The sequence below is a fragment of the Anas acuta genome, chromosome 8 (genome assembly GCF_963932015.1).
Source record: "Anas acuta chromosome 8, bAnaAcu1.1, whole genome shotgun sequence".
Lineage (NCBI taxonomy): Eukaryota > Metazoa > Chordata > Aves > Anseriformes > Anatidae > Anas > Anas acuta.
This window is the reverse complement of record NC_088986.1, coordinates 4,814,524-4,840,981: the sequence shown is the minus strand read 5'-3', so window position 1 is coordinate 4,840,981 and position 26,458 is coordinate 4,814,524. Positions and strand designations below refer to the sequence as shown.

General features: G+C 45.3%; 1 protein-coding gene across 4 annotated transcripts; it reads left to right on the top strand.

The window, feature by feature from the left end:
- Positions 1–1,800: 1,800 nt before the first annotated feature.
- On the top strand, positions 1,801–25,334 carry PRKAA2 (protein kinase AMP-activated catalytic subunit alpha 2). Of its 4 annotated transcripts, none has more exons than XR_011099100.1 (10): positions 1,801–2,022; positions 8,195–8,336; positions 10,397–10,490; positions 11,830–11,974; positions 12,793–12,880; positions 15,428–15,652; positions 17,091–17,595; positions 19,688–19,814; positions 20,116–23,943; positions 24,791–25,334. XR_011099100.1 is itself a non-coding variant. In XM_068691083.1 (10 exons), exons 1-9 carry the CDS (start codon positions 1,929–1,931, stop codon positions 20,352–20,354), a joined length of 1,659 nt encoding a protein of 552 aa, XP_068547184.1. In that variant the 5' UTR covers positions 1,801–1,928; the 3' UTR covers positions 20,355–20,380; positions 21,088–25,334. The 4 variants fall into 4 exon arrangements, 3 of the variants coding, with proteins under 3 accessions (XP_068547184.1, XP_068547183.1, XP_068547185.1); XM_068691083.1 differs by having other exon boundaries at positions 20,116–20,380; positions 21,088–25,334; XM_068691082.1 differs by having other exon boundaries at positions 20,116–25,334.
- Positions 25,335–26,458: the final 1,124 nt, after the last annotated feature.

Below are 26,458 nucleotides of genomic sequence, written 5' to 3'. Positions count from 1 at the left end.
GTTTATACATCTTCCCATTCCAGCTTCCCAAATAGCTCTTTATTATTTCAGAACGTGGACTGCATTTGGCTACCTTCTGCTACCTCTAGCAGCTGAATAACAAAGTTCAGTATTGGAGAGGTTAGAATAAAAATGTGTCAGGACCACACTTTAAATACATGAGATCCATTTATTTCAGTGCTCAGCCATGCTGCTTACTTGGGAAGAGCACACGTGGTTTTTTAAGGTGATGTTGGGGTCCCAGGACCATGCACCTGAGGCCACAGGGCTGTGAAGGAGGCAGACCATCACCTCTTTATATCAAACAAACCTGTGCCAGCTGCTTGCTGAGCTCAGTTTTTGCACAGTGGGGAAAGGGGCTTTCTTTTTGGGGTTACAGTTCTCCTCTTAATAAGTGAAAGGGGAATCTTCATTACAGAACAGAGCTGGGATTGCTGAATGTGTGTTTCCTTCAGGATAGCTTCTTTTTCCCCCTCCTCTAAAGTACACTTCTAATAAGACAGAAGCTCTAGCAAGAGGAATTAGCCCACTTAGAGTAGTTATGTTGTTATTTAATTTACAACATTACCGTAGCAGACCGTAGGCTGTCCCAGGGCTGAAATGCTAAGGAACGGATAACACTATCATTAGGATGAGCTGTTAGCTCAGGAGAAGCAGCTGACAACACTGCCAAGATGTGGAGATGGCTTCGGCTGGCTGCACTGACTGATGTACGGATGCTTCCTTCCCTGTGAATCTGTTTCATTCCGTTGTACTAACACAGCAAGTGACCCGCAGGAAGGCTCCTGGAGCTGTTTTGCCAAGCATGAACCTCCCAGCAGCCCCCACAGCCCAGCCAGCATCTGCTAGAAGCAGGCAGCACCTCCATCACCCAAAGCCAGACCTTCTCTTCCTTTCCCTTCCCCTCACCCCCACCAGCCCATGTTATTTAATTGCCCATTATTGATTATTTTCATCCTTTCCCTCCACCTGCCCATCTCATCTCCCAGCCCAAGCTACAGCCGGGCCACACAGGGCACGTACTGGGCCATGCCTCCTGCCCCACAGCATCCCTCCTGTGGGGATGCACTCTATGAACCCGACACAATTCCCCTAGCCAGTGTCACCTGAAGCAAGGTGTCACCACAAGCAGGGTGTCAGGCTCAAGCAGCTGCTGCCCAAGCTGGGCGTCACCCCAAGCCAGGTATGCCACAAGAGGGGATTGACCCAAAGAGGGTGCACCAGAAGAGGACGCACCCCGAGGGCAGATGGGTGCTACCCAGGTGTGACACCCCCAAATATGTGCACCCCAAGGACACTGCCACCCTCAGGTGAGCGACCCTCAGAGGACAGTGTCACTTTCACACAGGTGCACCCCAAAAGAGATGCACCATAAGGCAGGTTTCACCCCAAACAGCATCCCATGCAAGCAGGATGCATCCTGAGGCCAGCATCACCCTTAGGCTCCTGCACCCCCAGGATGCTGCCACCCCCAGGCAGACAAAACCCCCCACTAAATTCCACCCGAGCTAGCAGCCCCCCGAAGAGGGGACACCCGAAGGCGACCCTCCCCAGCAGGAAGGGGGCGCATCCCGGCTAGGGCGCACCGGGGAGGCAGCGGCACCTCCTCGGGGCTCCACCCCGAGCACGGGGGATACCCGCAGGCAGGTGCACCCCGGCGAGGGTATCCCTGAGGCCGGCCTCAGCCCCGGGAAGCTGCATCCCATCCCATCCCACCCCATCCCATCCCACCCTATCCATCAGCACCGGGCGCGCCCATCCCCGCCCCCGCGCACCCAGCCCGGGCCGCCGCCGCCGCTCCCCGTTGCGCACGCCCGTTGCGCTGCTGTGCCGTGCCGAGCCGTGCTAAGAGCCGTGCCGAGCCGTGCTGAGAGCCGTGCCGTGCCCGGCCAGCCCTGCGCATTGTGGTCCGCCGGCGGGGGGCGAAGATGGCCGAGAAGCAGAAGCACGACGGGCGGGTGAAGATCGGCCACTACGTGCTGGGCGACACGCTGGGGGTCGGCACCTTCGGCAAAGTCAAGAGCTGAGTACCGAGGGGAGGGGATGGAGGGAGGGGAGGGGGCTTGGCTGGGCGAGGGGGGGGGTCTCCGTGTCGCCCCGTGTCGCCTCCCCCCCCCTCCCCTCCCCGGGCATCGCCCCCTCTCCGCGCTGCATCCCGGGGGCGGGCGGAGGCTGGCGCCGCGCCGGGTGGGCGCAGAGGATGGGGCGGCCCCTGCAAATTGGGGGTGTGTGGGGGGAAAGGGGCGAGGGAGCGCCGAGCTGGCCCTTTGGTAGCAGCGGCTGCGGCCCCCCCCTTTGCCCCCAGCGCCTGCGGTGCCCCCAGCAAAACTTTGAACCGGTGGCGGGAGGCCGGCGATGCGGGAGGCTGGGCGGCAGGGTCGGCGTTGCCAAGCCCTGCGTGGAAAACGGGCTGTGGGCTGCTTATCCTGCTCGCTTTGAGCCGGGGGGATGCGAGGAAGAGGGAGAGAGAGGGGGTCTTTTTGCTGTGCACCCCCCTTCCCCGTGCGAGCAGCCCCGCGGCCAGACAGGGCTGGGGCTCGGGGGGGTCCCCTGGGATTCACCCCGGAGAGGGCAACTCAAGAGAGGCACCAGCTTTGCTTTACCTGACACTAAGATTTCTTTCTCTTTTTCCTGCCAAATCTGCCATTTTCGCACTGAGTCATGATATTAATAAATAAATAAATTTAAAAAGCTTTATAAAATTGTGTTATCTAAGGGAAATGAAGAGCTGTGATTCCAGACTGCTGGTGCGGAGCATCTGCCCCGCTGGGCTGTCCCCGGCCCTGCCATGGGAGGCTGCCGCAGCGCCCAGGGGCTGCTCAGACAGGAGATGTGCCCGCGCTTGGCGGCCGGAGTATTAAAATAAACCAAAACTGACAGCAGGGGAGAGAAAACACCTCGACCGCTGGAGCTAAATCCACCTGTGACCATTAATCAGGCCCCTAAAAATATATTGCCGCGTTTAATCCCAAACCACAAATTAGCGACTAAAGAATTATCAGAATAAATACTTCTAACAGTAAGGACTGTTTAAATCACTCCTGTATGCCAGCGGACCTCAAAAAGTGTTCCAAGAGCATTTTTTTTTCCTGCGGACCAAATTAAGCCTGCCAACAAAGCCTGTTTTCCTTAGCTACCTTTCAGGAGTAGCTAGCACCAGCGCTCCCAGCGCATACATCTCCCCGCTTTGGTTAAGAACAGTTTCAGAGACACGTTTAAAATAACACAAAAATGATTTCTAAACTCAAAGCCTTATATGAGTAAGTAGTACGCACTATACTTGTGTATTTTTCACATAGTATTTTGCCTGTGATGGCAGTTGGTGTTTGACAGGTGAAATTTGGATGTGAGATCGGAAACCGAGACATAGAACCTGGATCTCCTGTTTGTGCAGAATTGTAGTGTTTTAATCTAATGGGCTTTAGAAAAGACCGTATTCACCGTGTTTAGCAGAAAACACAGGGAAAGCAAAGAGATTTTTTTCCTGGTTGCTTCAAGCTTTGTGTACGTTGTGTGTAATAATTACTTCTGCACTCAGCAGGCTGGGGCCATCCGTGCCGCGTTTCTTGTTGCTGATGTGTTTTCTTCAACCTGCCTTGCACAAGACTTTGCGAGAGGCACTTTTTCTGCCTTACTCTCCATGGTTAAGAAATAATAAATTGCAATTTCCAACCGTGAAGGTATTAAGGAAGCAGAAACATGGCAGTGGAAGGGTGGGGGGAGGATTTAGTGGCGATGGGATGGATGCTAACGGAGCTTGAATTTGTGGCTGGAGCTGAGGAGTCACTTCCAGCTATCAGAAACCAGAGGTATGATAGCAAAAGTCACTGCTGCCCTGTTGGGATGTTCGTTCTGCCTCAACGCTGCCTGTGTCATTGGTGCATGATCCTGCCTCACTGAAAGCTAAAAGAAATAGTTACTTTTAAGCCCCTTCAGTTCCTTAATCTCATTTACAGGAAGACCACACAAGGCACGAGGTGAGGGGAGCAGATAGGTTGAGAGACGAGAGCAGGATTTTGGTGCTAATGCCGAAATCCCAGTTGGAAGAGCTGATGGGAATACAGCACTTGTTACAGGGGAGGAAGGTGATGGATGTGAGTGTGGATGGACAGCAGGCTTCGGAGGAAGGCTCGGAGCTGCCACTGGTGCCACAGGGTTTTGCCAAATCCGGAGAGAGCTGGTGATAGTTATTCCCCCTGACCTCTACACTCAAGACGAGATGAATTTGCAGAAAATAGAGCTGAGGTGTCCGTATTGTGGATTTGGAGCTTAGGGAAGCAATATAGCAGCGGGAAGGAATTGCTGCAGTGTTTCTTCTTGTGGTGTCATGCTCAGCGTCCCAGGTGGCCACTTGGTGGTTTTGTACCTATGCTTCTTGGCCACCGAAGTTATCAATTCATGGTCCCCAGGGACCTGCAGATCTTGGGTTATGTTTATATCTGTTCGTAGGGCTCAAGGCAGGGTCAGGTCCTGTTTTCCATTGCTGCTAAAGGACAAACCTTGCACTGCAGGATGATCAACTAGAAGAGCCTGAACAGATGAAGGAAAGGGAGAGGAACGGTGACAGAACATATCAGCAAGTGGCACTGGGACAGGAGTAATACGTCATGGCTAAATATATGCTTTGGATTGATTTCATTTGTAACTTCAGGCTAAGATAAGGGCCAGCACAGCTGACAGGGAAGGAGTTTCCTCTTCCTTCCCTAAACTTTTACAGTCCTTGTAAAGTATTTGCAAAAAACGTAAGTGCTTGTGCTGCCTGAGCTGTGCCAAACACATACCCAGAGGTGGGCTTCATGTAAAAAGCCACGCTGGCAAGGGACTTCAGTGATTATCTTGGCTCACTGCAAGATAAACACTATCCATCCTCATCTTTTTCTCATGTAAAAATAACATAACAAAAAGGGTCTTCTATCAGAAACTGATTTGTTGTATCTTCTCTTCTTTCTCTAGTAGCATCTGATACTGAAGTGTTCTTGTCCCCAGGCAGTCCCATGTGTAAGCAGATGCTGTAGTGGCAGAGGACACTCGCACCACGTCTGGTTTGGTGCCAGTTTTAGGAGTTTAGGGCCTCTGTTCAGTACGCAGGGCTGCTCCTCATCTCAAGGTCAAATCTGTCTCCTCTACCTGCCCTGAAGGAGCCCTGGTTGCTGATTTTAAGCTGTGGGGGAGCTTACCAGAGCACTTGCCACTAAAAGACGAGATGTGCACCAATCCCTCTCCTAATACTGCTGCTCAGCCCTCCCTCCTCCCCGTGGGCTCTTAATCTGGGGAGGGAGGGAGAAGGAAGGAGAAGGCTCTCTCAGTACCACCATCCCAGGGACCAGGAGAGGACAAACCCATGAGCACGGAGATGGCTTTCAGCCCTACCCAAGCACGTGGGACCTGCTGGTGTTCCCCGTGCCAGGGCTGCACCGTCCTCCCGGCGTGTGCTGGGTTGGAAACTTAGTGAGCAGAGGGGAAAATTGTCCCTAGAGCCATGTGTGGAAATTCCCGTGTCCGCAGGCTGCAGCAGGAGGGACCCAAAAGGCTTAAAAGACACCCACCACATAGCAAATTATATTCTCTCTTTGTCTCTCTCAAGACGTTCGAGTAGGCTTAACAAGCCACAGGGGACCGAAACAATAATATCTCTGTATCTAATGCTTACTGTAAGCAAAAGATGGATTACAAAATAGACTGTTTATTTTTAATTATTGATGTCTTTTGAACTAGAAAACCTTTGCAGAGTTGAGTGTTGTTTGTCATGGGTGGAAAGAAGATGAACTATTCGGCAGTAGTTTAAAAACAGTAATTATTCATTCCGGGAATGGCCTTTTTTTTTTTTTTTTTTTTTTTTCCCCGAAGTATATACTGGGGTAAGGCCAGACAGACTTGTCTTGAACAAAGGATGGCAGTGATCTGAGTCTTCTTCCTAGTTCTGCCATAAGCCACTTTGCTTTGCTGGTCCTCGTTTTCCCAAGTACTGCCCTAGTGCACTACAGTTCTTGAATGGGGCTAAATGAAGCAAGGGCAGCTTTCAAAATGCAGTGTATTGCATTCCCAGCCACAGAGGTAGGGAAGAAGAGGGCAGAGGTATTGCAGCACAAAGGTCAACCAAGTCAAATGTCTTGAAGACACCCGCTGCAGTTGTTGCTCCCCCTCTGTTCTGCCTTCCCCAGCCTTCTTGGTGCAGCGTGTGCTGTGCATAAGCCATGACAACCCGGGCAAGGAGAGGTCGGTGCCTTTTGCAGGCCTTCTGTTGGCCAAAGCACAGCAAGTTGGGGAGGATTTCTTGCAGTGAATGAAGAAGCTGTGCCCTGGCCAGTAAACCTGGGGCAGGCTTTTGCACCCCTTGCACACAGGCTGCTTTGCAGAGTTTTGCTCCAGCACAGCCTCCCTGCAGCAGGGCAAGTCCAGCACTGCCCTGCTCTCCCATCCCCAATGTTCACCAGGGAAAATGCCTCCTCTGACTATTTTCAGTGCTCTCCTTGTACCACACGGGAGGAATTACCTCCCTACTTCAGCCCCCAGCTAATCCCTAAATTGCATCCAAACTGCAAAGCTGAGTTTATTTTCATTTCATCTGGTAGTTTAAGTATTACGAGGAATAAAATGGACATGCAAAGTGGTGCTTTAATTTTCAAGGGCAGTAAAGTGTTTTATTTTTAGGATGCTCTTATTGAGGAAAGAATCTCCGGCAGGTCTTATCTCGTGGCTAATAATAGTGACCTTGCGTGCCCCAAGCAGTGCTGGTGCTGCCGTCCGGTCCTTCTCAGGCTGCCTGCTTATGCAGGTTGCTTCTGATCACCTCGTTAAAGGCTCCAAAATTACAGACTCTAATAACATAATAACAGGGTTCGCTCATAATTATTAACTCCTTGTGCTCTATGTTATTATTGAAGGGGTAATATTCATGATTAGAGAGACCAGATACGTACCGTAAGCAGGTTTTGCCTACAGTCTTTAGAAAGCCATCTCTATGCCACCTTTTTGAGTGTCACACCTTGAGATACTGCAGAGGGGTAGCCTGTGGCCAGAGAACCCTTTTAGATGTAAACACCTGATTGACAGTTTTCAAGCAGTTTCAGCAGTTTAACTTGACTATAAATTTTGCTTCCTGCAACACAGAGCAATTGTTTTCCTTTTTAAAATAGTCTATTTGTTGATAGCAAATGGATTAAATTCTGAATTCATTTTGCATTACTGATAAATTAGTGCCATTACACCAGTAACCATGGTGTTACTTCAGATTATGGTCACTGTTTGTCCTGATGCGTGCAGGAGATAAGCATCACTATAAGTGCACCATGTGGATATTATAAAAACACATATTAAAGTTTGTGTCTTTTCTACAAGCAGAATTTGCTGGAGCTCTTACTCTCCAGTGTGGTGTTCCTGCTGCTTGTCATCAAAACAAGAAGCACACTTAAGGAAGTATAAATAGAAATTCATTTTAGTAATGCAAATCCCGCAGTCCTGTTTTGGGCAGGGAAAAATCTCTATATCTTTTTTCTTAAGGAAGCGTGATGTTCTAGTTTTAAGATTTGGTTTATCAGGGATTTACTCAACCCATGCGTGACAGTGGAGATTCTCTGCTGCCATTTAAATATATCTGCTTCTGATCGCTGTAACCTTTTCGTGCTATAAATCCTTGCAAATTAGCTTTGGGTATGAACACCTCCAGTAACTCTCTTTGCAGATAAGTCCCCTCTTTTCTTCCTACACTTCAATGGGAAAATAATAAAGTGAAGAGACACAAGCTGACTTTTAAGCACTCAGTCATTCTTTATCCAAATTGTCTTTTTGAATAGGTCTATTGGGATTTGCTTTACAATTGTGCCAAATCTAGTTGTAAAGTCATTTATATATTGTGGCACTGATTTCTGCTGTTGTAGTTAAGGCGTTGTATGAAATGCTGCATCATTTTGCATCCTTTAAACCTGCCACTTTCCTGGGTGTTTGGTTCCAACTTTTTTCTCTGAAAGAGGGCTTAAGAAACGTGAAGAGTATATAGGAAATATATACTATATAGGAAAGCTGAGGAAAATAAAGTCCTAATATCCAGACTACATGCAGAACATCCCAAGTTCTGTTGCTTTTTCCCTACGAGAGTTGCTTTTTGCTTAGAAATTGTCTATCTCAGTATCTTAAGTTGCTTATGTGAACCTTGGTTCTCTGTTTAGTGACTTTGCAATGCTCTCTTTCTATTTAGTTGGCGAACACCAGCTGACAGGGCACAAAGTGGCAGTAAAAATACTAAACAGACAGAAAATACGCAGCCTGGATGTGGTTGGGAAGATCAAACGAGAAATTCAAAACCTGAAACTCTTCCGGCACCCTCATATTATCAAACTGTAAGTACATTTTCTTCCATGTGTTCACCTTATTGTGCCATCTGCAAAGGCTTCACATGGCGACTTGGCTTCAACAGAAGGCTTATAGTTGTAGAGGATGTTAGGTGCGTGGTCAAGTTGTTGCATTTTAGAGCCAAATGCTGGTTTATTGAGAATCCTCCTGCTAATTTGCCTGGGGACACAATCAACACATTGAGAAACGATGGAAAATGTGTCTACCATTGGGAGTTTGGGCCATTATACCAGCCATCAGACTTGTCCCTGCACCAAGTTTGGCTTAGCTAAAGCTGCACAAAACATCCTATTTTCCTTGCCGAGGCCATTACAAAGCTGCCTGGAGAGGATCTGAGGATCTGTACTTTCCTGTGTTGGGATGCTATACGAAATTTCTGTGATTTTTCCCTTTTTTGGGTTGGTATTTCAGGACTTGAAGCTACTGAGAATCATGCCTGAGGAATTACAGCACAGCCAGGCCCTTAGAGTGAAGCTTTGGCCTGAATTCAATAGGATTTATGTTTTAATGGCCTGATTATCCAGAGCTTAAAGGAACATTTTTATTTATTTATTATTCAGACATAAGTTTTCAACGTTGCCACTCTGATGAACCTGAATTTAAGTTGTAAATCAGCACCTGCACTCCAGCCTCTGGGATTCCTTCTCAATCCCCAGTTTGTGCAGCCAGTCCACATTAATGAGGCACTCGATAATATCTTTGGCATTTCTATAAAAGAAAGCTGTTGAATGGTAACTGCGAGGATAAGTTGACATTTAGGTCAGCCTTAAAACTGGCATGAGATATAGCAAATACCTGGGACTTAGAGGCAAGGGAAAACAAATTCTCCCTACAGTTAAATAACTAACCATGCAGCAACTGTTGACTTTAGAGTAACTTCACAGTTCCCTGGATTTATTGGAGAACACATTGGTATTATTTTACAAAAAAGCCAGCAAGAGTCCTCAGCTGTGCATGCAGTATCCTGCAAGTCCCGCTCACACATTTATCAAACAACCTTTTAAAGCCTAGAAATTAAAACCAGTTTAAAAACATTGGTGTCCTACAGTAAATACTGCAATCCTGAAATGCAGCGATAAAGAAAAGAGGTGAGGAGGAGACTACAGTACATAAACCTCCTCTTTCAGTCCGTTGCGATGTCCCATCACTTTACATATAAATGAAAGAAATATTAGTGCTACTAACAACTTAGATGTCTGGGTGCAAAGCACTTCAGAAAAATTAAGTTGATCCTATTGATCCTTATTGAACTAACACCTGCTCACTTGCTGATCTCTGAAAACAATTTGAAATCTATTTACCAATTGTAAAAAAAAAAAAAAAAAAGGGTGTGGGGAGGCAAATAATGTGTCTAAAACAGGGCACCTCGGCTGGTGCTGCTATGAATTACTACAGCTGCATTGACCGCAGCTCATCACCGTTAGGTTCTGCCAGCTGGGAAACTGAAGTGCATTTGTGGCACTCTGGGATCGTTTAGCGGAGGTGGAGAGTAAATTTGCAAGTCAATGGGGATACTCTTTTCCCCCACACACCTATCATTAGAATATAAAGGAGTTTAATGTTTGAAAAATAACATTAATCTGGAGCACTCATCTTTGTCTTTATACCTTTCCAAGGGCAGCTCCCTCTAGTGTCTAGACTTCCTTTATTTATCTTCACCAAGAGGGAAACCAAATACACCCCATTCCCATCCCCATTTTAATAAAGCCTTCATTTCTGAAGATTTTGTTGCAGATCATAGCCAAAATGGAAATTTGAAAGTCAGGACAGCCCTAATTGCAATAGGATTCTCTGGCAGAGATTTTAGAGGATTATTGAAAAGCTTGAAGGAAGAAGGTAAATCTGTAAAAGAGATTCTTTCATAGCCAAGTGAAAGATTATCCTGACTTGCCCCTTGAAATAAGAGATGGCTTTTCAGAAATGGAAAGCAATTATAAATGCAAGATCTGAGCACTGCTTATTTTAAGGATTGATGCGACACTAATAATCTGTTTAAAAGCCTTTCCATTTCTTACTATTGTTCTATTTTCCCCTTGTGTTTTTGAAGGTACCAGGTCATCAGCACACCAACAGACTTCTTCATGGTCATGGAATATGTATCTGGCGGAGAATTATTTGATTACATCTGTAAACATGGACGTGTAAGTGCCAGTACCGTGTCAGCCCAAACACTTGTGTGGGAAGAGGATGATGTTTAGGAGTAAAACGGCTGCTACAGGGAACACGGTTAAGGTTAAGGCCCAAAATAGAAGTTGCTTCACAGCAATCCCATCTGGAGCGTCTCGTACTCGCCTTGCACAAAAGTTGTGTGCCATTTTTTGCAACATTCTGTGATGTATTTCGATACGCAAACCAAAATATCCAAGGTAACGTGTTGCTTAGTGAAAATATTTGGAAAACTACCATATATTTATTTTTTTAATTTTTTGTTATAGATTGCCTGTCAAACCCCCCTGGTTCAGCAGCAGATTTACGTGTGTGCAGGGCATTGGGGGGAAAGAGCACTCGGTGTGGTCTCCATCCCAGTCATTTTCCTCCTCCAGACTCCCCCTACTCCCCCTTGGCTCCATGTCAGGCTTTTTGAAGACTTTTTAAGGATGTGGCTTATCTGAACAACATTTTCAAATGCCAGTATTCCTACTGGGTATAAATCATCTGAGGAATAGGTTGAGTGCATGAAAGGTGATATTATGGTTACAGAGAAAATCACTTGTGGACATCCTCATAGTTAGGGAGCAGTCTCAGGTCAAAGAGACAAAAATGGACTAAAATGAACATCCAGAATAAGGCTTCGGGTGAAAGATCAGTCCATTTTCTTCTCTATACTACAAAAAGTCAATAAATTTACAATTTTATTTTTTTTTTTTTTTAGGTTATTGCACTGGTAGATGGAGCTAACTAATTTACGTTTTTACATACAGTTCTGATTCCAGCATAATTTCTGATTTTGCCCACTTGGATCTTTCCAATGACCAATTTGGGTCCTTTCTGAACTCTCACATTCAGAAACTAAATTTTCACGAAGGGAATATTTAGGAAGTCTTCAGCATAAACAATAAGTCTCCTGATCATTTTATATGTAGATTTTCTGTCTGTAGCATCATTGCAGTATCATCATCCCTGTAGCATCCTCTGCAGTGTTTTGATCTTCATATGCTGTACAACAGAGCCTGTCCCCTTGTGAAAGCAGGCTATTGCCTGATAGGTGTCACCAGTAGGTTCTCCTTGACAGCTCAGCCAAATTTAGTTTTCCAATTTCATCTCATTACCCCCAGTTCTGGGCTATATCGCTTGAAAACACGAGCACGTTATTAAATGCCAGTGGGAAATCTGCTTCATTTGCTGCTCCTGGTTCCAGCGTGGTCACAAGCATGTTATAGTTTTGTCTCCGCTCTGTGAAACAGTTTTGGCTCCTTGCTAAGGCAAACCTCCCCTCGCCAGCCCCGCAGCCTTCAGGCCGGTTTCCCCTTGCGTCTGCAGGTTGAAGAGGCAGAGGCTCGACGCCTTTTCCAGCAGATTCTCTCCGCAGTGGATTACTGTCACCGACACATGGTTGTCCACCGAGACCTGAAACCGGAGAACGTGCTGCTGGACGCACACATGAATGCGAAGATAGCTGATTTTGGTATGTGACCCCAACAGCATTCCAGAAATGCAGCCAGCTACAAGCCGCTTGCTGGAGCGTGTCTGCGTAGCACGCCTTACAAAACCCAGAGTCTGTTTTCATAACCACTAGCAGTTTCTCTACCTGAAAAGCCCACAGTTATAAACACTGGCCTCTTAGCAAAAGCAGGGATTACTTATTGTAGGCTGCTTCTGTGCTTGCATTAATAATGGAGAAGCAAGGTCATTTGCAAATCTTCACTATGTTTTATTATAATCACCTAATATAAAGATTTAGTTAATTTATGTTTAAGACAGACTCATCACAGTTAATTCCAGGGTGAGCTGGCTGCATATTTTCACGTGTGTTCTCCTTAGTATGGCTGTGTGCTCTTGGCCTCACTTCATTTTCCAAATGAACAGTAACAGGAGTCTTTAAGTGGCATTACTGTTAGAAATCCAACGTAAAAGCTGTGTTACCAGCTCAGTCCCATTCAGTCTTTTCTAGCAGTGATAAATCCTTTTAAAGATTTACAAATTTCACAACCCCACACAATTCCCATATAAACAACACACTCTGGAGTGAATTATATCTCTCTTCCTCTGCTAAAGAAGGCTCCGAGCTTTGCAACTCAGAGAAGCAAAGCTAGCTTGGAGTCGATATTCCTTGCATGGATGTGAAAAGAAAATATTAAGGATTATCAAAGCAGCTCAGAGGTTTCTGCCTAAATGATGTCAAATTTCCCCCTCCACTTGCCATATCTCTCTTCCTCTGTTGAGTCCTGTCTGTCTGGACATTCACATCAAATGTCAGTATGTAGCGAACATCTTTCTTTTTAGGATTGTCCAACATGATGTCAGATGGTGAATTTCTTCGCACCAGCTGTGGTTCCCCAAATTATGCAGCCCCTGAAGTCATCTCTGGAAGGTAGGACATGCCACTTCTAATCAGAGCACATGTGAGTACGTGATCTTTAAATTTGCTCTTGGGATTGGAAACAGCTTTGTACATCTAGTAAAAGCAGCTGAATGGTTCCAGTCTGTGTTTTATGTTTGGGTGAATCTACTAGCAAAATAATAAGGTTTTCTCGGTTATTACATTTCTCAATGGCTGTAATAGCAAAACATGTTTTGCTAAAGTTGTTTACTCTGGAGAAATTATTAATAGCAGATGTTTACTGTTTATATTGCTAATTAAAGAGGATGAAAATTGCTCTTTGAATGCAAATACTGAGGTTTCAGTTGGAAAGGATCTTTCAGGCCACCCCCTTCTCTCCTGCCCACCTATAATATAAAACACAATGTTAATGAGGAAAACCATTCACTAAGAGAGCAATCAGTATGTTCTTTACTTTCTTCCCTACACTGCTAAGCTCTTGTATTGAAAATCCTTGGTTTCTGGTTCCTTAAGCTAGGCTCTTTTTTTTTTTTTTTTTTTCAGTAGGTTCAGCCGTCATAGTTTTGTTTTGAATTGATGAATTGAACTGACAAAACGCCAGTGCAGTGGCATATCTGAGCTGCATCCTGCCAGTGTGCAGCAGCTGCATGCACATGGCATTTGAACTCAGGCTGCAAGGCTGAGTTCAGTCTTGTCACATTGATACAGACATTTTAACTCCCGTGTTTTTCTGTCAAGAATCTAAACTACATCGATTTCCGTTACTTTTCTGTAACAGCATAGTGCGGATTATAAACACAGATTTTCAAATTTACAGCCCTCTGCGTGGTCTTTCAGGCTGCCTGTCTCCTTAGTATCCGCCCTATATGTTTTAATCATCCTTTGCATGAACATTAGTTTCCATAGTCCAGTATATTTATACTTGTAACTTTTAAATCCAGCATTTTGTTTGAAGTTGTGATTGTGACTATTTTATGCCTGTTTACACAGGCGCATGTGTTGGCAGAGTATCCTAGAAACTAGACCAGCATCCAAAAAGCCTGTTGTGACTACAGCTCTATATATGAAAGCAAGCAAATCCTCATTGTCAAGAGGGGCACAATGCCAGAAACTCTGCTGTGATTCCAAAAAATATTAACATTATCTCTTTGTCCTTTTCAATAAAGGCCAGAATCGCATTTCTTTTTGAGTTCATGTAAGAGAGAAGGCACCTGGCAGATTAACAAGAAGTATTTAGTCCCTACAGGTCCTGGTATGCAGAGTGTAATCGTTCCAAGGATAGAGGCAATACTGCTTATTAACAAGCAAAGTAAGGAAAAAAAGCAAAACCAAACCTGCCTGTGGCACTTTTTCACCAACCACAGTGTTTCCTGCAGCCGTCCCGCATCAGTACCGCTCACAGCATCAGTGCGGTGACTCCTGTGATTTATACCCTTGAATTATGTGCCAAGCTGCCCTTTCCTCAAATCTGTAACAGCATACGAGAGCTGTGTTTGTGGGGGAGAGGAACGATCTGCCATTTCTGCCAGGGGGTAAATATACCTCTGGGGGTGGGTATGGCAGGCTGGAGGAGGTGAGCTGCTTCCAGGGCTCTGCTGCCTTGGCAGGTCCAGAATGTGAGACCTTGGATTTCAGCGTAACTGAAGGATGGCTCATTTGGTATTAAAAATCCAACCACTGTTCAAACAATGAGGCTACCAGCCAAACAATCCGGCCTCCTATCTACTGAAAGCTGGCACGCAGCGGCAGGACCAGGGGGTGGCGAACTGATAAGTGCATTTTCAAAATGCCCTAACTTCGCTGCTGGACTCAGTGGGGAAAGTCTCACACTTGGAAGCAAAGGCAGTGTTTTGGTGCTCTGGTAGCATTCAGAGAATGACAGCATACACGACTGGTGCTTTTTTTTTTTTATTTTTTTGACCAGGCGTGGCTGCAGCAGAGGTTTTCAAGAGCAGCAAGTGCAGGATGATTAGGTTTCATGAACGGACCTCTGTCTTTCCATTTCCCCCTGTCCATTTTGATTTTTCAGCCCCAGGGTAGCACTGCCTCCCAGAGTCTCCAAGAAAGCATCAGTTGTAGCAAAAAGCAACAAACAAATCGAGCAGGAGAGCAGGAGCAAAACCCATATATTTGGGGTGTCCTGACGTGGTGATGCCAGGGAGCACATTAGCAGCTTGTCGGAAGCAGGAGCTCTTGCATACCAGCACACAAACTTCAACTGAAAATAAACACTCAAGAGATATAGTATCTACTGCCACTTAATCTGCCTCTCTGAATGAATAGAAATTGCTGGCTGAGTTGCCCGGCCCTGGGGGCAAAGGAACAAGCAGCCTGGCAGAGCTCCTGGAAATGCGGGTTTTGGCTTTTCCATAGGTCTGGGGGAGACACTCACATACCTGTTCCTTACACCATGGAGGAACGTGGTCAGCCAGCACCAGCTCTGCAGGTCATTGCCTATCACCCTTGTGTGGCTTTGGACTTAGACAGGTTTTTAAGGCAGCTGGGCCCAGGGAAGGAGAGCAGAGCGGGAGGTGGGCAGAGGGGCGACCCCTTTCTCCTGCCCTTGTCTTTGTGCAGGCTGTACGCCGGCCCGGAGGTGGATATCTGGAGCTGTGGCGTTATCCTCTACGCCCTTCTCTGCGGCACGCTGCCCTTCGACGACGAGCACGTCCCCACGCTCTTCAAGAAGATCCGGGGAGGCGTGTTTTACATCCCCGAGTACCTCAACCGCTCTGTTGCCACGCTGCTCATGCACATGCTGCAGGTTGACCCCCTCAAGCGAGCAACCATCAAGGACATCAGGTCAGCCCACAGCGTGCTTTACAGGAGTAGTCAGTTAATCCAGCTGGGTTTTGTCCTGAGGGATTTAATTTTGGAACCCTCCTGCAGTGTTCTGTGCTGATGGAGAGGTGGGTGATGATGAACTTGGGGTGGTAGCTTTGTTTCTCAATGGCTTCACCAATGCATGTGAAAAAAGGGCAATAGGTAACTTCCTGCAGTTTTATATATGTGTGTGTGTGTGTGTGTGTGTATACATGTATATAATTTATATATATGTATACATTTCCATATATGTAATGCTGTGTTACTGCATAATAAAAATAGCCTCCAAAATGTCTTAAAAGTTTTTAGGAAAACCATGTCTATAACACAATAATCCTAAGAACTTAATACTCATCAACCATTTTTCAGTATTTTATTTTAAGAACATATCCCTCAGGATACCCGTTCAGAATAAAAGGGTAGTCAATGTATTTAATGTCCATTCAATAAAAAATTAAGAGGAACACAAGAATTACTAAATTAATCTTAAAATATAAGATATAATTTAAAATGTGAGCAAATGGTTTATCTTTAAATGCAGCATCCTTTTCTTGTGTAGTCAATGAGTGTACTGCTCATGAGCCTTTGCTGGCCTGCATCACTGTGGGTATTCAAGGTAAAGGGAACTAGTGGGCTCTAAAGCAGATATTTGAGCCTTCAGGTATCATTAAAAGTTCTTGACTGGTAATAGAACTTTGAGTAATTTTTAAAAAAATGTGTAAAACTGGAGGCCAGTATGTACATTTTATGAAATTTATGGTAGCCGTTACATGTAGCTGGTGTGGTAAGCATATGCAAAAGTGTTACAGACACTTTCAGGACTTCCTATTTTCTTATATATTTTTGCAATTGATGGTTGTAATTTAACCATTTGAGTTAAATTCAGATCATAAACGCCTTTTTTATCTCTTGAGTCCTTAAGACTGGAGGATTTAATTACATGTTAGAGCTGCAGCACACATTGTAAGATTACAGTTGGTACATGGCACCAAGGCTCTCTGTGGCTTTTACCCACTTAATTATCATCGACTTCATTGTAAATCCATGGGAACTGGGGGCCAGGGTAGCTCTGAGTCTCAGCATCTCTATCAGACCCTTGGGGATGAAAAAGCATGAGTGTCTTTTAAGTGCTGCCTCTTGCTGCAGAGGCAGGTGGGCAGGCAGTTGTGTGTCTGCAGTGCTGGGGGAACCATGCAGGACCAGGTCCAGCTCCCCTTTCTGTGTCTGAGGATTAGTCCTAGTTTGACCAAGCAACCTGTGTGGAGTACATGCAGCCACCCAATTTCTCATCCAGAGATATGCAGCCAGAGAGCTCATTTTCTCCATCTCCTCTCCTGTACAAAAAATATCTAGTTTTTCACCAAAGTGGCGTCAGTGGTTGCCCAGAGCTGACAGTGGCACCTCTGTCTTTCCCCAGGGAACACGAATGGTTTAAGGAAGAGCTGCCCAGTTACCTCTTCCCAGAGGACCCTTCCTACGACGCCACCGTCATTGACGACGATGCGGTTCGGGAGGTCTGTGAGAAATTTGAATGCACCGAGTCGGAGGTGATGAACAGCCTGTACAGTGGTGACCCGCAGGACCAGCTGGCAGTCGCCTACCACCTTGTCATCGACAACCGGAGGATCATGAACCAAGCCAGCGAGTTCTACCTCGCCTCCAGTCCCCCCACTGGCTCCTTTATGGACGACAGCACCATGCACATCCCTCCTGGCGTGAAGCCGCACCCCGAGCGGATGCCACCTTTGATAGCGGACAGCCCCAAGGCACGGTGCCCTTTGGATGCACTCAACACCACAAAGCCCAAACCCCTGACTGTCAAAAAGGCCAAGTGGCATCTGGGGATCCGCAGCCAGAGCAAGCCCTACGACATTATGGCCGAGGTGTACCGCGCTATGAAACAGCTGGATTTTGAGTGGAAGGTAGGAAATATGTTGTGGGGAGGTTTTCAAGGGTTATTTTCTTATGACCCGAGTTGATCAACAATGTTAGTAAAAGTGTGGTGTCAGTCTCACCTGTTTCCAAATACCCACACCTTGTGATCGTCCCTGCTAGTGCTTATTTATACCAACACACTGTGTGAAGATGCTGGCTGTGGCTCAGTATCCATGCCATTTATTTATGGCATGAAATAAGCGTTTTCTCCCTGAATGCCCTAAGCCTCTGGCTGGAAAGATAATTCTGCCTTGTTTAGCTGTGGGGATAAGAGGAGCTGGTTACATTTCTAATTTTAGTGGCTAATTCCTTGCGAGGTCATCTCGAGTGCTCCCAAGAAAAGCAAGTCCCATTATTTCTGCTTGGGCCATTGCAGCCACGTGTCCTGAAATAGCACGATACGTGTTCCCTTATTCCTTCTTATGTGGTGATTTCACACTGATGGGCAGCTCAGCTCCACCACACTCCTCTCTCACTCCCTTTTCTTCAAAAGAACAGGGAGAGAAAATACAATGAAAAAAGCTCCATGTAGGACCATGCAGCCCCCCCACTACCAAAACCTTGCCCTGTAAACCTGCTACATCATAGAAGAGGCCCAGATGAGATGCTGGGGTGTTTGGGGGGCAGAAGCCACACTGAAGCTGTTTATATTATTGATGTGGTGGCATTTTCCTTGACAGAGCCGGAGCAGTGTCCAGATGTGCTTCCAGACATTGCTTCCATGGTTTAGGGCTGAGCTTCTTGAAGCCTGATTTAAACCCAGATGACGTTTTAGTTGATAATATTTGCTTCAGATATTTCAGCAGAGGTACGCAGCATTTGGTCACAATCTTTTTCACGTTCAGATGAGTAAACCCATGAGCGAGTCCTCACTATGGCTACAGGGTCCAACTTCCTAAAACTCATTGCAGTTGTGGGTGTGGGCTCTTCTGGCCTTTTGCTGCAGCCTTGTGCAAGCATCAGGACCAAGATAGGAGAATTTCTGCCCAGATCTTCATCATCAGAGTCAATACTCTTCTCAGTCCAGGTCCAGAGGGTTTTGCAGGTTGAATGTCACACTTCAGCACTTGGAAAATGCCCAAGTTTTGTGCCCATGCAACTTTGTTCCTTCAAGCATGCTGGCACACCTTCCTTCATCTTGCTCAGTAGCGAGCATCTGCCTGCAGGAAATGCTGTTTGTTTGGTAGCTGCATCCCAGCTGGATCCCAGGCTTTCATCAAAGCCTCATATCTCCTCCTTATTTTGATAATATTGTTACGTATTTAAAGCTAAGTAGCGCCCAGAAGCCTGATTTCATGGCACCAGTGAAGAGATGGACTGTCTCCAGATGCACATGCCTACAACAGCCAGACATTTCTTAGCTGCGCAGTTTTGAGGAGAGCTAACAAACCTAATGTATTTCTGGTGTAGCTTTGCGAAGCGACTCAGGCAAACGCCTTTATGTAGGCAGTGGAGCTTTTTTTGTACAAGGAGGTTTCACAATAGTCCTTTCCACCCTAAGAATAACTTCAGCTGTGGCTCTTAGTCAAAATAGCTCTCCCATCCATGCAATCGCTTCGTAAATATAGCACAGAGAAAAGATCTCGTTGCAAATGAGATGCAGCAGATTGTAGGGTGGGAAGTGGCAAGAGAAAATGCGTAGCACGGCTCAAGACTGATTCACGAACACTGAGTTTAGGCGTGCTGATGAGACAGATTACTGGTCCCCACCATCCAGCCTGCCCGGTTTTCCCAGGCACAGTCCTCGTATGCGGGTGTGCGAGTGGCCTTGTGGCTCATTTGGGCATTGCTGCTGTTGGGGGAGCAACAATGTCAGCTTGGTGCCTGGCAGACAGGCTGCAAAGGCTTTGTCTGCCAGCAGGGATGGTGAATCAGAGCCCCAAGAAGCATTTTTAAAAACAACTTCTACGAGGAAATAGGTTATGAAGCCATTTGCTTATTTTAAAATAATTACTCTTTTCAGAAATGTTGCGTTGGTTTTATTTACCTCAAAAGGTGTCTTGCTAGTATTTAGGAAAAAAATAAGGATTCTTCATGCTTCCTTGAATGGTATTCCTTAAAGCCAGTTGCCCGTTGCAGGTGGTGAACTCCTACCATCTCAGAGTGCGCAGAAAGAACCCGGTGACAGGCAACTACGTCAAAATGAGTCTGCAGCTGTACCAGGTGGACAACCGCAGCTATCTCCTGGACTTCAAAAGCATTGATGGTGAGTGGGAAATGGTGCAACTTGAGATGTAAAACATACAAAATGGCAAGTGTGGTGGTTTGGAAGAGAAATAATCATTCTTTCCATTCCTGAATGCTTTTGTAGCACACAGTGCTGTTCAGTTAGAATTGTAATCATAGAATACTGAAGTTGGAAGGGGCCCACAAGGATCATTGAGTCTAACTCCTAAAGCCCTTCTGATCCATTCGTCTCCACTACTATTACTAGTTCCTTAGCAAACATGCCAAACTAATGCTGTGTTTTATTTTTTCTTGCCTTTTTTTTTTTCTCCTCCTTGAAGACGAGGTGATGGAACAGAGGTCTGGCTCATCCACCCCACAGCGCTCCTGCTCTGCTGCAGGTTTGCACCGGCCGAGACTGAGCATTGATGCCGCAGCAGCCACCGAATGCCAGTCGCTGATGGGGTCCCTGAGCGGCTCCTTTGTGGGCAGCATCCCCTCGGTGCCCCCGCGCCTGGGCAGCCACACCATGGACTTCTTCGAGATGTGCGCCAGCCTGATCATGGCTCTGGCTCGCTGAGCCAGGCACCGCTCCCCCAGCACACGGTATCGCACTGTGAGGATCGGGTCCGACGTGGCCGTTCCTTCTTTCTTCTTCTTCCTTCGTCCTCCTCACCGCTCCATAGCCTGCGACACAGAACCAATTCCTTTTTTAAAAGATCCAAAATGTACTCCTTTGTACTCTCAAAGGATCCAGTCCCCTCTAACAAGGCATTGAGGAAATCAGGAATAACTTAATTTCACTCGTTAGACCTGGGTGAAATGTATACAATGGACTTTTCCTTGTGAACCAAATGGGAAACACGGGCATGGCTTTAAAGTAGCAAACGTATCGCTGACTTTTTGGTAGACGCCTTCCTCCTGGTTGATCCTGAATTTACAGAGCTGTGGCCAAGCATCTATTTCTACGACAAACACAGTGTGCAGTGAGGTTCATGTTGAAACCCCTGTGCTGCTCCAAACGGGGGGAGGATGTGAGCCTCTGGCAATGCTTTTCTCCTAAAACCAGCAGCTGCTGAAGTGCTCCTGCACTGCTGCAGTGTGCCATCCTACCCTGTGTTCTTTTTCCCCTACTAAAGAAGGGTGAGGGGTGGGATGTGCAAAGCTCCCATTGCAGATGTGGGACAGGATGCTCCCGAGCCCCCCCAAATCCAGCACTTTGTCCTCAATATTCTCGTGGAGGGGGAGCTTCCCTGCACACTCGAGAGCCAGCAGCATGGCCCTGGCACATTTACCTCTCACCTTTCCCGTAGGAAGCTTTTGGCCATCGTCACCACCCCAAAACCTCTGCCAAAGCCGCCTGCCTTCGCCCACCGGAGGATCTGAGAACAAAGAGCTCTGCTGTCCTGATTCTGAAGGGGCTGGGACCTCGCCGCTCCATGGAGAAGGCAGGGATATCTTGAACATTTCACTGTTCCTTTACTATCTGAAGGATAGGATTTTATACTTTCAGACAAACTGTGGGGATTTTTAAGGTTAAAATTCTTGTTATTTGAGGGTAAAGTCTAGTGCACGTGTGACGACTTCTTTGTTTAAAAGAGTTACTACTTCTCATCGCGTAGGCTTAATCTCATGGACAGCGTTGGCATCTGCTTGGCTTTGCTATGGTATTTAATTCCATTTACTTGATTGCGAAGGAACATAATAGGCTAATCAGTCAAGGGACAAATGCTTTATGAAAAGTTTGCCAAAAAATCCTGGGTGTTTTTTTTTTTTCATACTTTTTTTTGGTTTTGTTTTAAGAAAACAAAGGAGAACCAATGTTACTGGTCCCAGGAATTTGGTCGTTTGATGTTAAAAAAACAAAACAAAACAATTTTTTTGATAGCTTCTTATGACCCTAGATGGTTTTTGCTAGGAATTGTTTTTTTTGTACAGTTGCACTTTAATTTATACTTTCTGAAAGTTTCTACGAGAAGCAAGGAAGAGAAAGACACGTTCAGCCTTTTGTACTAATCATTTTAGGTAATGAAGACAAATACAGGATATTTTTGCCATCTACTGGCAGTTAAGTGGACGTTTTCAACTTGAAGTCCCTTTTTTTAACAAACACAAAATTGCCTTACTTTTGTTACAGATTACGTTTTGATTCTCACTAGTGTGAATTTCCAGCTCCGTTTTTTCCAGAAGCCGCACAAAGTAGAAAGCTGCCAAAAACCCATCCGTTTTGCTGTTAAGTTCTCATATGCAGAATCCAACACGGCAGTGTTTGGATTACAAACCTGACAGCAGAACAATTTTGTTTTTAAAGGAAACACTGGAAATATTTGTAGTACTCCTAGGTTTTGTAATAAGCTTTTATTATATTATCCTTATGAAATAAAATACTCTGGGGTGAGGGATGGCTTTGACAGTGTGCCTGGTGGCTATCAGGTGATGCATATCTCCTGTGCTCCAGTATAAGAAAGAACAGAGAATACAGAAGCCTTCATACAAAACAAAACAAAAGAAAAAGCCCTAGAGCCAAATCTGGCCAGCATCTTGCTCCTTAGGAGCTTTTGGATCAGTGCTGAGATGCCAGTAAATGTTAGGCAAACAGACCTGGATGTTTTAGGTGCTGGAGATAAGCTCCTCAGAAAGGAGCAGGACAGGGTGGCCAAGTGGCTGCAGGTACAGACAGGAATTCCCATCTAGGAAACAATTAGGAATCTCCGTGTCCCTGCTGTGAAGTATATTTGAAATGTAAGAGGCTGTTTAAGTCATCACTCACAATTTAGCATTTTGCCAAGGCACTTGTCCTGGAAACAACTGTGGCCCAGCTGATAATGGGCTCGTGCATTAGATGTAATCTGTAGTTCAGAGGTGTGTAGATGTACTGATGTCTCGCCTTACACTTGTCCTCTGGGATTTCCTACCCAGCAGGATTAGTAGTGCTAAGCAGCAGCACGTTCCCTAAGGAAGCAATACTTGCTTCCTGGAGGCACGTGGGATTTCTAGCTGGTAGGATAAGACCTTGTGGCACTTCGCATCTTCTCAGACCCATGCAAACATTAACTAAGTGTATGGGTCTGCAACACCAGTCCTGCCAAAAAGGCAACAAGAGTGTCTCAGGTTTCCATATGGAGAAAAGCAAAGAGACGAAGCTACTTTCAGCAGAGGCATTGAAGCAAGTAGGTCAAGGTGGTAAGCACGTAGAGCTCCAGCCCAGAGCTGGTGGAAGGACCTCCTCAGCGAACAGATGAGATGAAACTCTCCATTAAACAGCCTTACTTAAATCCATGCTGCATTTGGAGATGTTCTGAGAAGATTCATCATTTTTATTTTTATTTTTTTTTAACCCTCAAATAGGCTGTTTTCTGGTTCCCAGAAGCGAAGAAACTACTGACCTCCAGTTATACTTTCTGGAGGCAAAGTTTAACTTTTACACTGTTACACTGTGGTCTGATGTTTGAGTTATACTGGTACGTGCACGACTATTAGGAAAAGCAGGGTAGATGTATTTGAACTAAACAAACTTGAATTCCTCCAAGTGCAATTCTTCATAAGCCACTGGACAGCTGTGCTTTGCAAGCCACAGATTCACCCGAACATTGCTTCAGCCCAGCCGGGAGAGAGACACCATGCAGAGGTCAGTTAGGCTCCAGCATTAACCTCCAGCTCCTGGGTGAGTTAATTCAGAAATAGCTTGTAATGTACTAGTTGGCAAATATATATATGTGTATATTATATGGGCAGGGGCGGTTTGGTTCTCAGGAGTTGGAGCTGATCAGGCAAAGGCAGCGGGAGGTTTTAGTTTAATAAGTTAGAAGTGCACATGCAGCATGTGTGTCGAGTTCAGCTTTTCAGAAGGTGTGTACAAGCACAGGGATGTGGGCAGTGGTGTAAAAAATGAAGCAACTGGTTCGTATCTGTTGTATATATATTTTTTTTGTGTGATTACAATGCCAAATCATATCAGAATAGATGAAGTCTGAACAAAGTAACCGTTCTGTCTACTCCGTTTCATTTTACTGCTCTTTACCATCAGTCTTTTGTGCACCCATGTAGAAGGAAGAGAGACCCTAGCACAGGACATGAAATCGTGCCTTCAACACACATTAGGACTGCTGGAAACTGCAGCTTTATTTCCCGAGGTGCACAAATCTCGCAGCTCACGCAGAATCATACCGGTGAGACATGCAGGCCATGTTCCTGAAAACTTGAAGTATCATTTGTTGTGCAGGTTTTTTTGTTTTTGTTTTTGTATTGGTTCAGAGAGGGATGGGGGGAAGAATCTCACATCCGTCCCTTCAGGTGAGCCAAACAAATCCCTGCTCCAGCTTCTGTATTGTTGTATTCTAAAGTTTTAGGATTCATTTTTGTGCAACTATTTACAGCCACCTTTCTTAAGGTCTTTGACATGGGCTCTCCACTTAGTGCTTTCCTTTGGCTTCCTGAGTCCTTCCCTCATTGATTTTTCTTCACCATTTACTTACAAAAAGGCAACAGCTTCCTATAATTCTGAATTTCCAGTCTGCCTCTTGGGACATGGATTTAAAGGTTCATTCAGAGGTTTCTCTCTCCATGCCTGAAAGATGAACTGATTTTCAGAATTTCCACATTATTCCTGTTGACCAAACACTGACTTTTGCAGCAGAACTGATGCTGCACATACGTAATGCACTTATCTTTGCTAGTTTTAAGCATCAAAATTAGACAGTCAGTCAGAACTATGGATTCAAAGCATGTTTAGTGTTACAGAAACAGTCTGTTTCCAACAAAAAGCCTTGAAATTCTTGCTGAAGCTGCCTTAATTTAAAAAAAATATATTTGTAAGACTCATCTCTAAGTTTTTGTGTTTTTTTTTTTTTAATCCAAGTTTTGAAATAGTTTATTTATCCTCATCTCACGAAGCTGTGAAGTAGATACTGTAGACATGGTAACATTTATTCTTGTTGCTGAAAGCATGTTCATGTGTTCTGTATCATGTTATATTCATGTGTTTTGTACCTCAATGCATTTGTTTTTTTCTTTTAGAGTGCAAAGCAAAACTGAATCCCAGGACAACTGTAGTACCCATGGCCCAGCATCTCTGGGCAGACAATCCTCACCTCTGAGATAGGAACCAGACTAGCCCATTGCAAGGTTTTGTTTGGATTATAAAGAATATTTATGATTTTCTTCTGCTAAGACGCTGAACTTTAAAAAGTTCTGAGTATAAGCATCTCTTCCAACATATCATTAACATGAAGCTCAGAAGAGAATACTGAGTTCTATGACTACTCCATCCTTCTTGACATTATGTACTTTGTCAACTGATTGGGAAGGTTGTGTTGACTGGTTCATTGAAATTGAGATTTATTTCTAGGTATAGCCTTTGTGGAAGGGCACAGAGTTTGGGTTCAGTTTTGGCCTTTGTGCAAGTAACTGTGCATTAGGTAATCACAAAGAAGCCTTTTACCTTCTGTTGATGGTGTGGAAAGTGGTTCTCAGTGTACTGCACTGCATGTGATAGCTGTTTCCATGGTTGACATTTGCACTTTAATAAACTCAGAGACAAAAAAAAAACAAACAAAAACAATAGCAACAAATCCTTAAAACTTACTGTCTGGGTGAAGGGGCAGGGAAGAGTTAAGATATCTGAGTGTGTAACAAAACTGGCTTCCCCAACCCAGAATGCACACCATAAGCCAGGCCCACAATTTTTTCTCCCATTTTAACATGCATCTAGTGGAGCTGATGAACCTGACTTCTTATGCAAAAGAACAGAAACAAATATTTTAAAGATATTTTGCAAAAAATAAGAGTTTGGATAAGAAACCGGGGGCTAGTTCATGTATACCTGCGATTCAGAGGGACGTAAATTCAATTATAAAGCACAAAGCTGCAGTGAGCGCTCCAGCTTCATCCCTATCTGCAGTCTCCTTTAATCGCAATTTCTGTGATAGAACTGGCTTTAAGAAATTCCAGTTCTCCCTCATATTCAGCAGATCAGAAACGTTAACACAGTGATTTCCATATTGAAAAGAAATGTGGGTTTGAAATTTACATGCTAATTTTTTCTAAGTTTTGATTCGTTCAGGATATACCAGCAAGGCTATTTAAAAAAAAAAAAAAAAAAAGAGAGAAGGAAAGGAAAACTTCAATTTCCTAAACAGTATCTTGACCTAAGTATAGCCAATCTGTGGTTTAATTGAGGAAATCTAATCTAAGGTGCTGTATGTAAAGCATTTGGTATTGTCTTAAGTCAATCCTAATCAGGCACTTTCCCTCTGCGTATGTGTTGGAACCTGGCCATGAAGAAAAATAGTTTAAGTGCATTGCAAGGCTTCCGTGCATTATCCAAGCTGCTCGCTGCAGCCAGCACCAGCACAGCCCTTTGTGCTTCACCTCAACAAAAGAGAATTTGCACGTGCCGCTAATGCAAGACTCGCCTATCGCATCCGCTGGGTGCATTGTTAACAGGTGAGGCCTTCTGAGTTAGCCTGGGATGGGGAGGAAGCAGTCATGAGGAAGGTGTTTTCCTGATGGGATCACTCCTAAATATTGCCGTACAAGAGAGCCTAAAGGTAAGTTAGCATCTCCATGGCCTCTATCGGGTTCGTTCCCCAGGAAGTCTGGGGGTGAAGGACACATGTCCCTGGCTGCTCTGCAGCCAAGTACGCGCTCTAGCTCCCCGGCTCTCCATCTCTGCTAGAGAAGTCT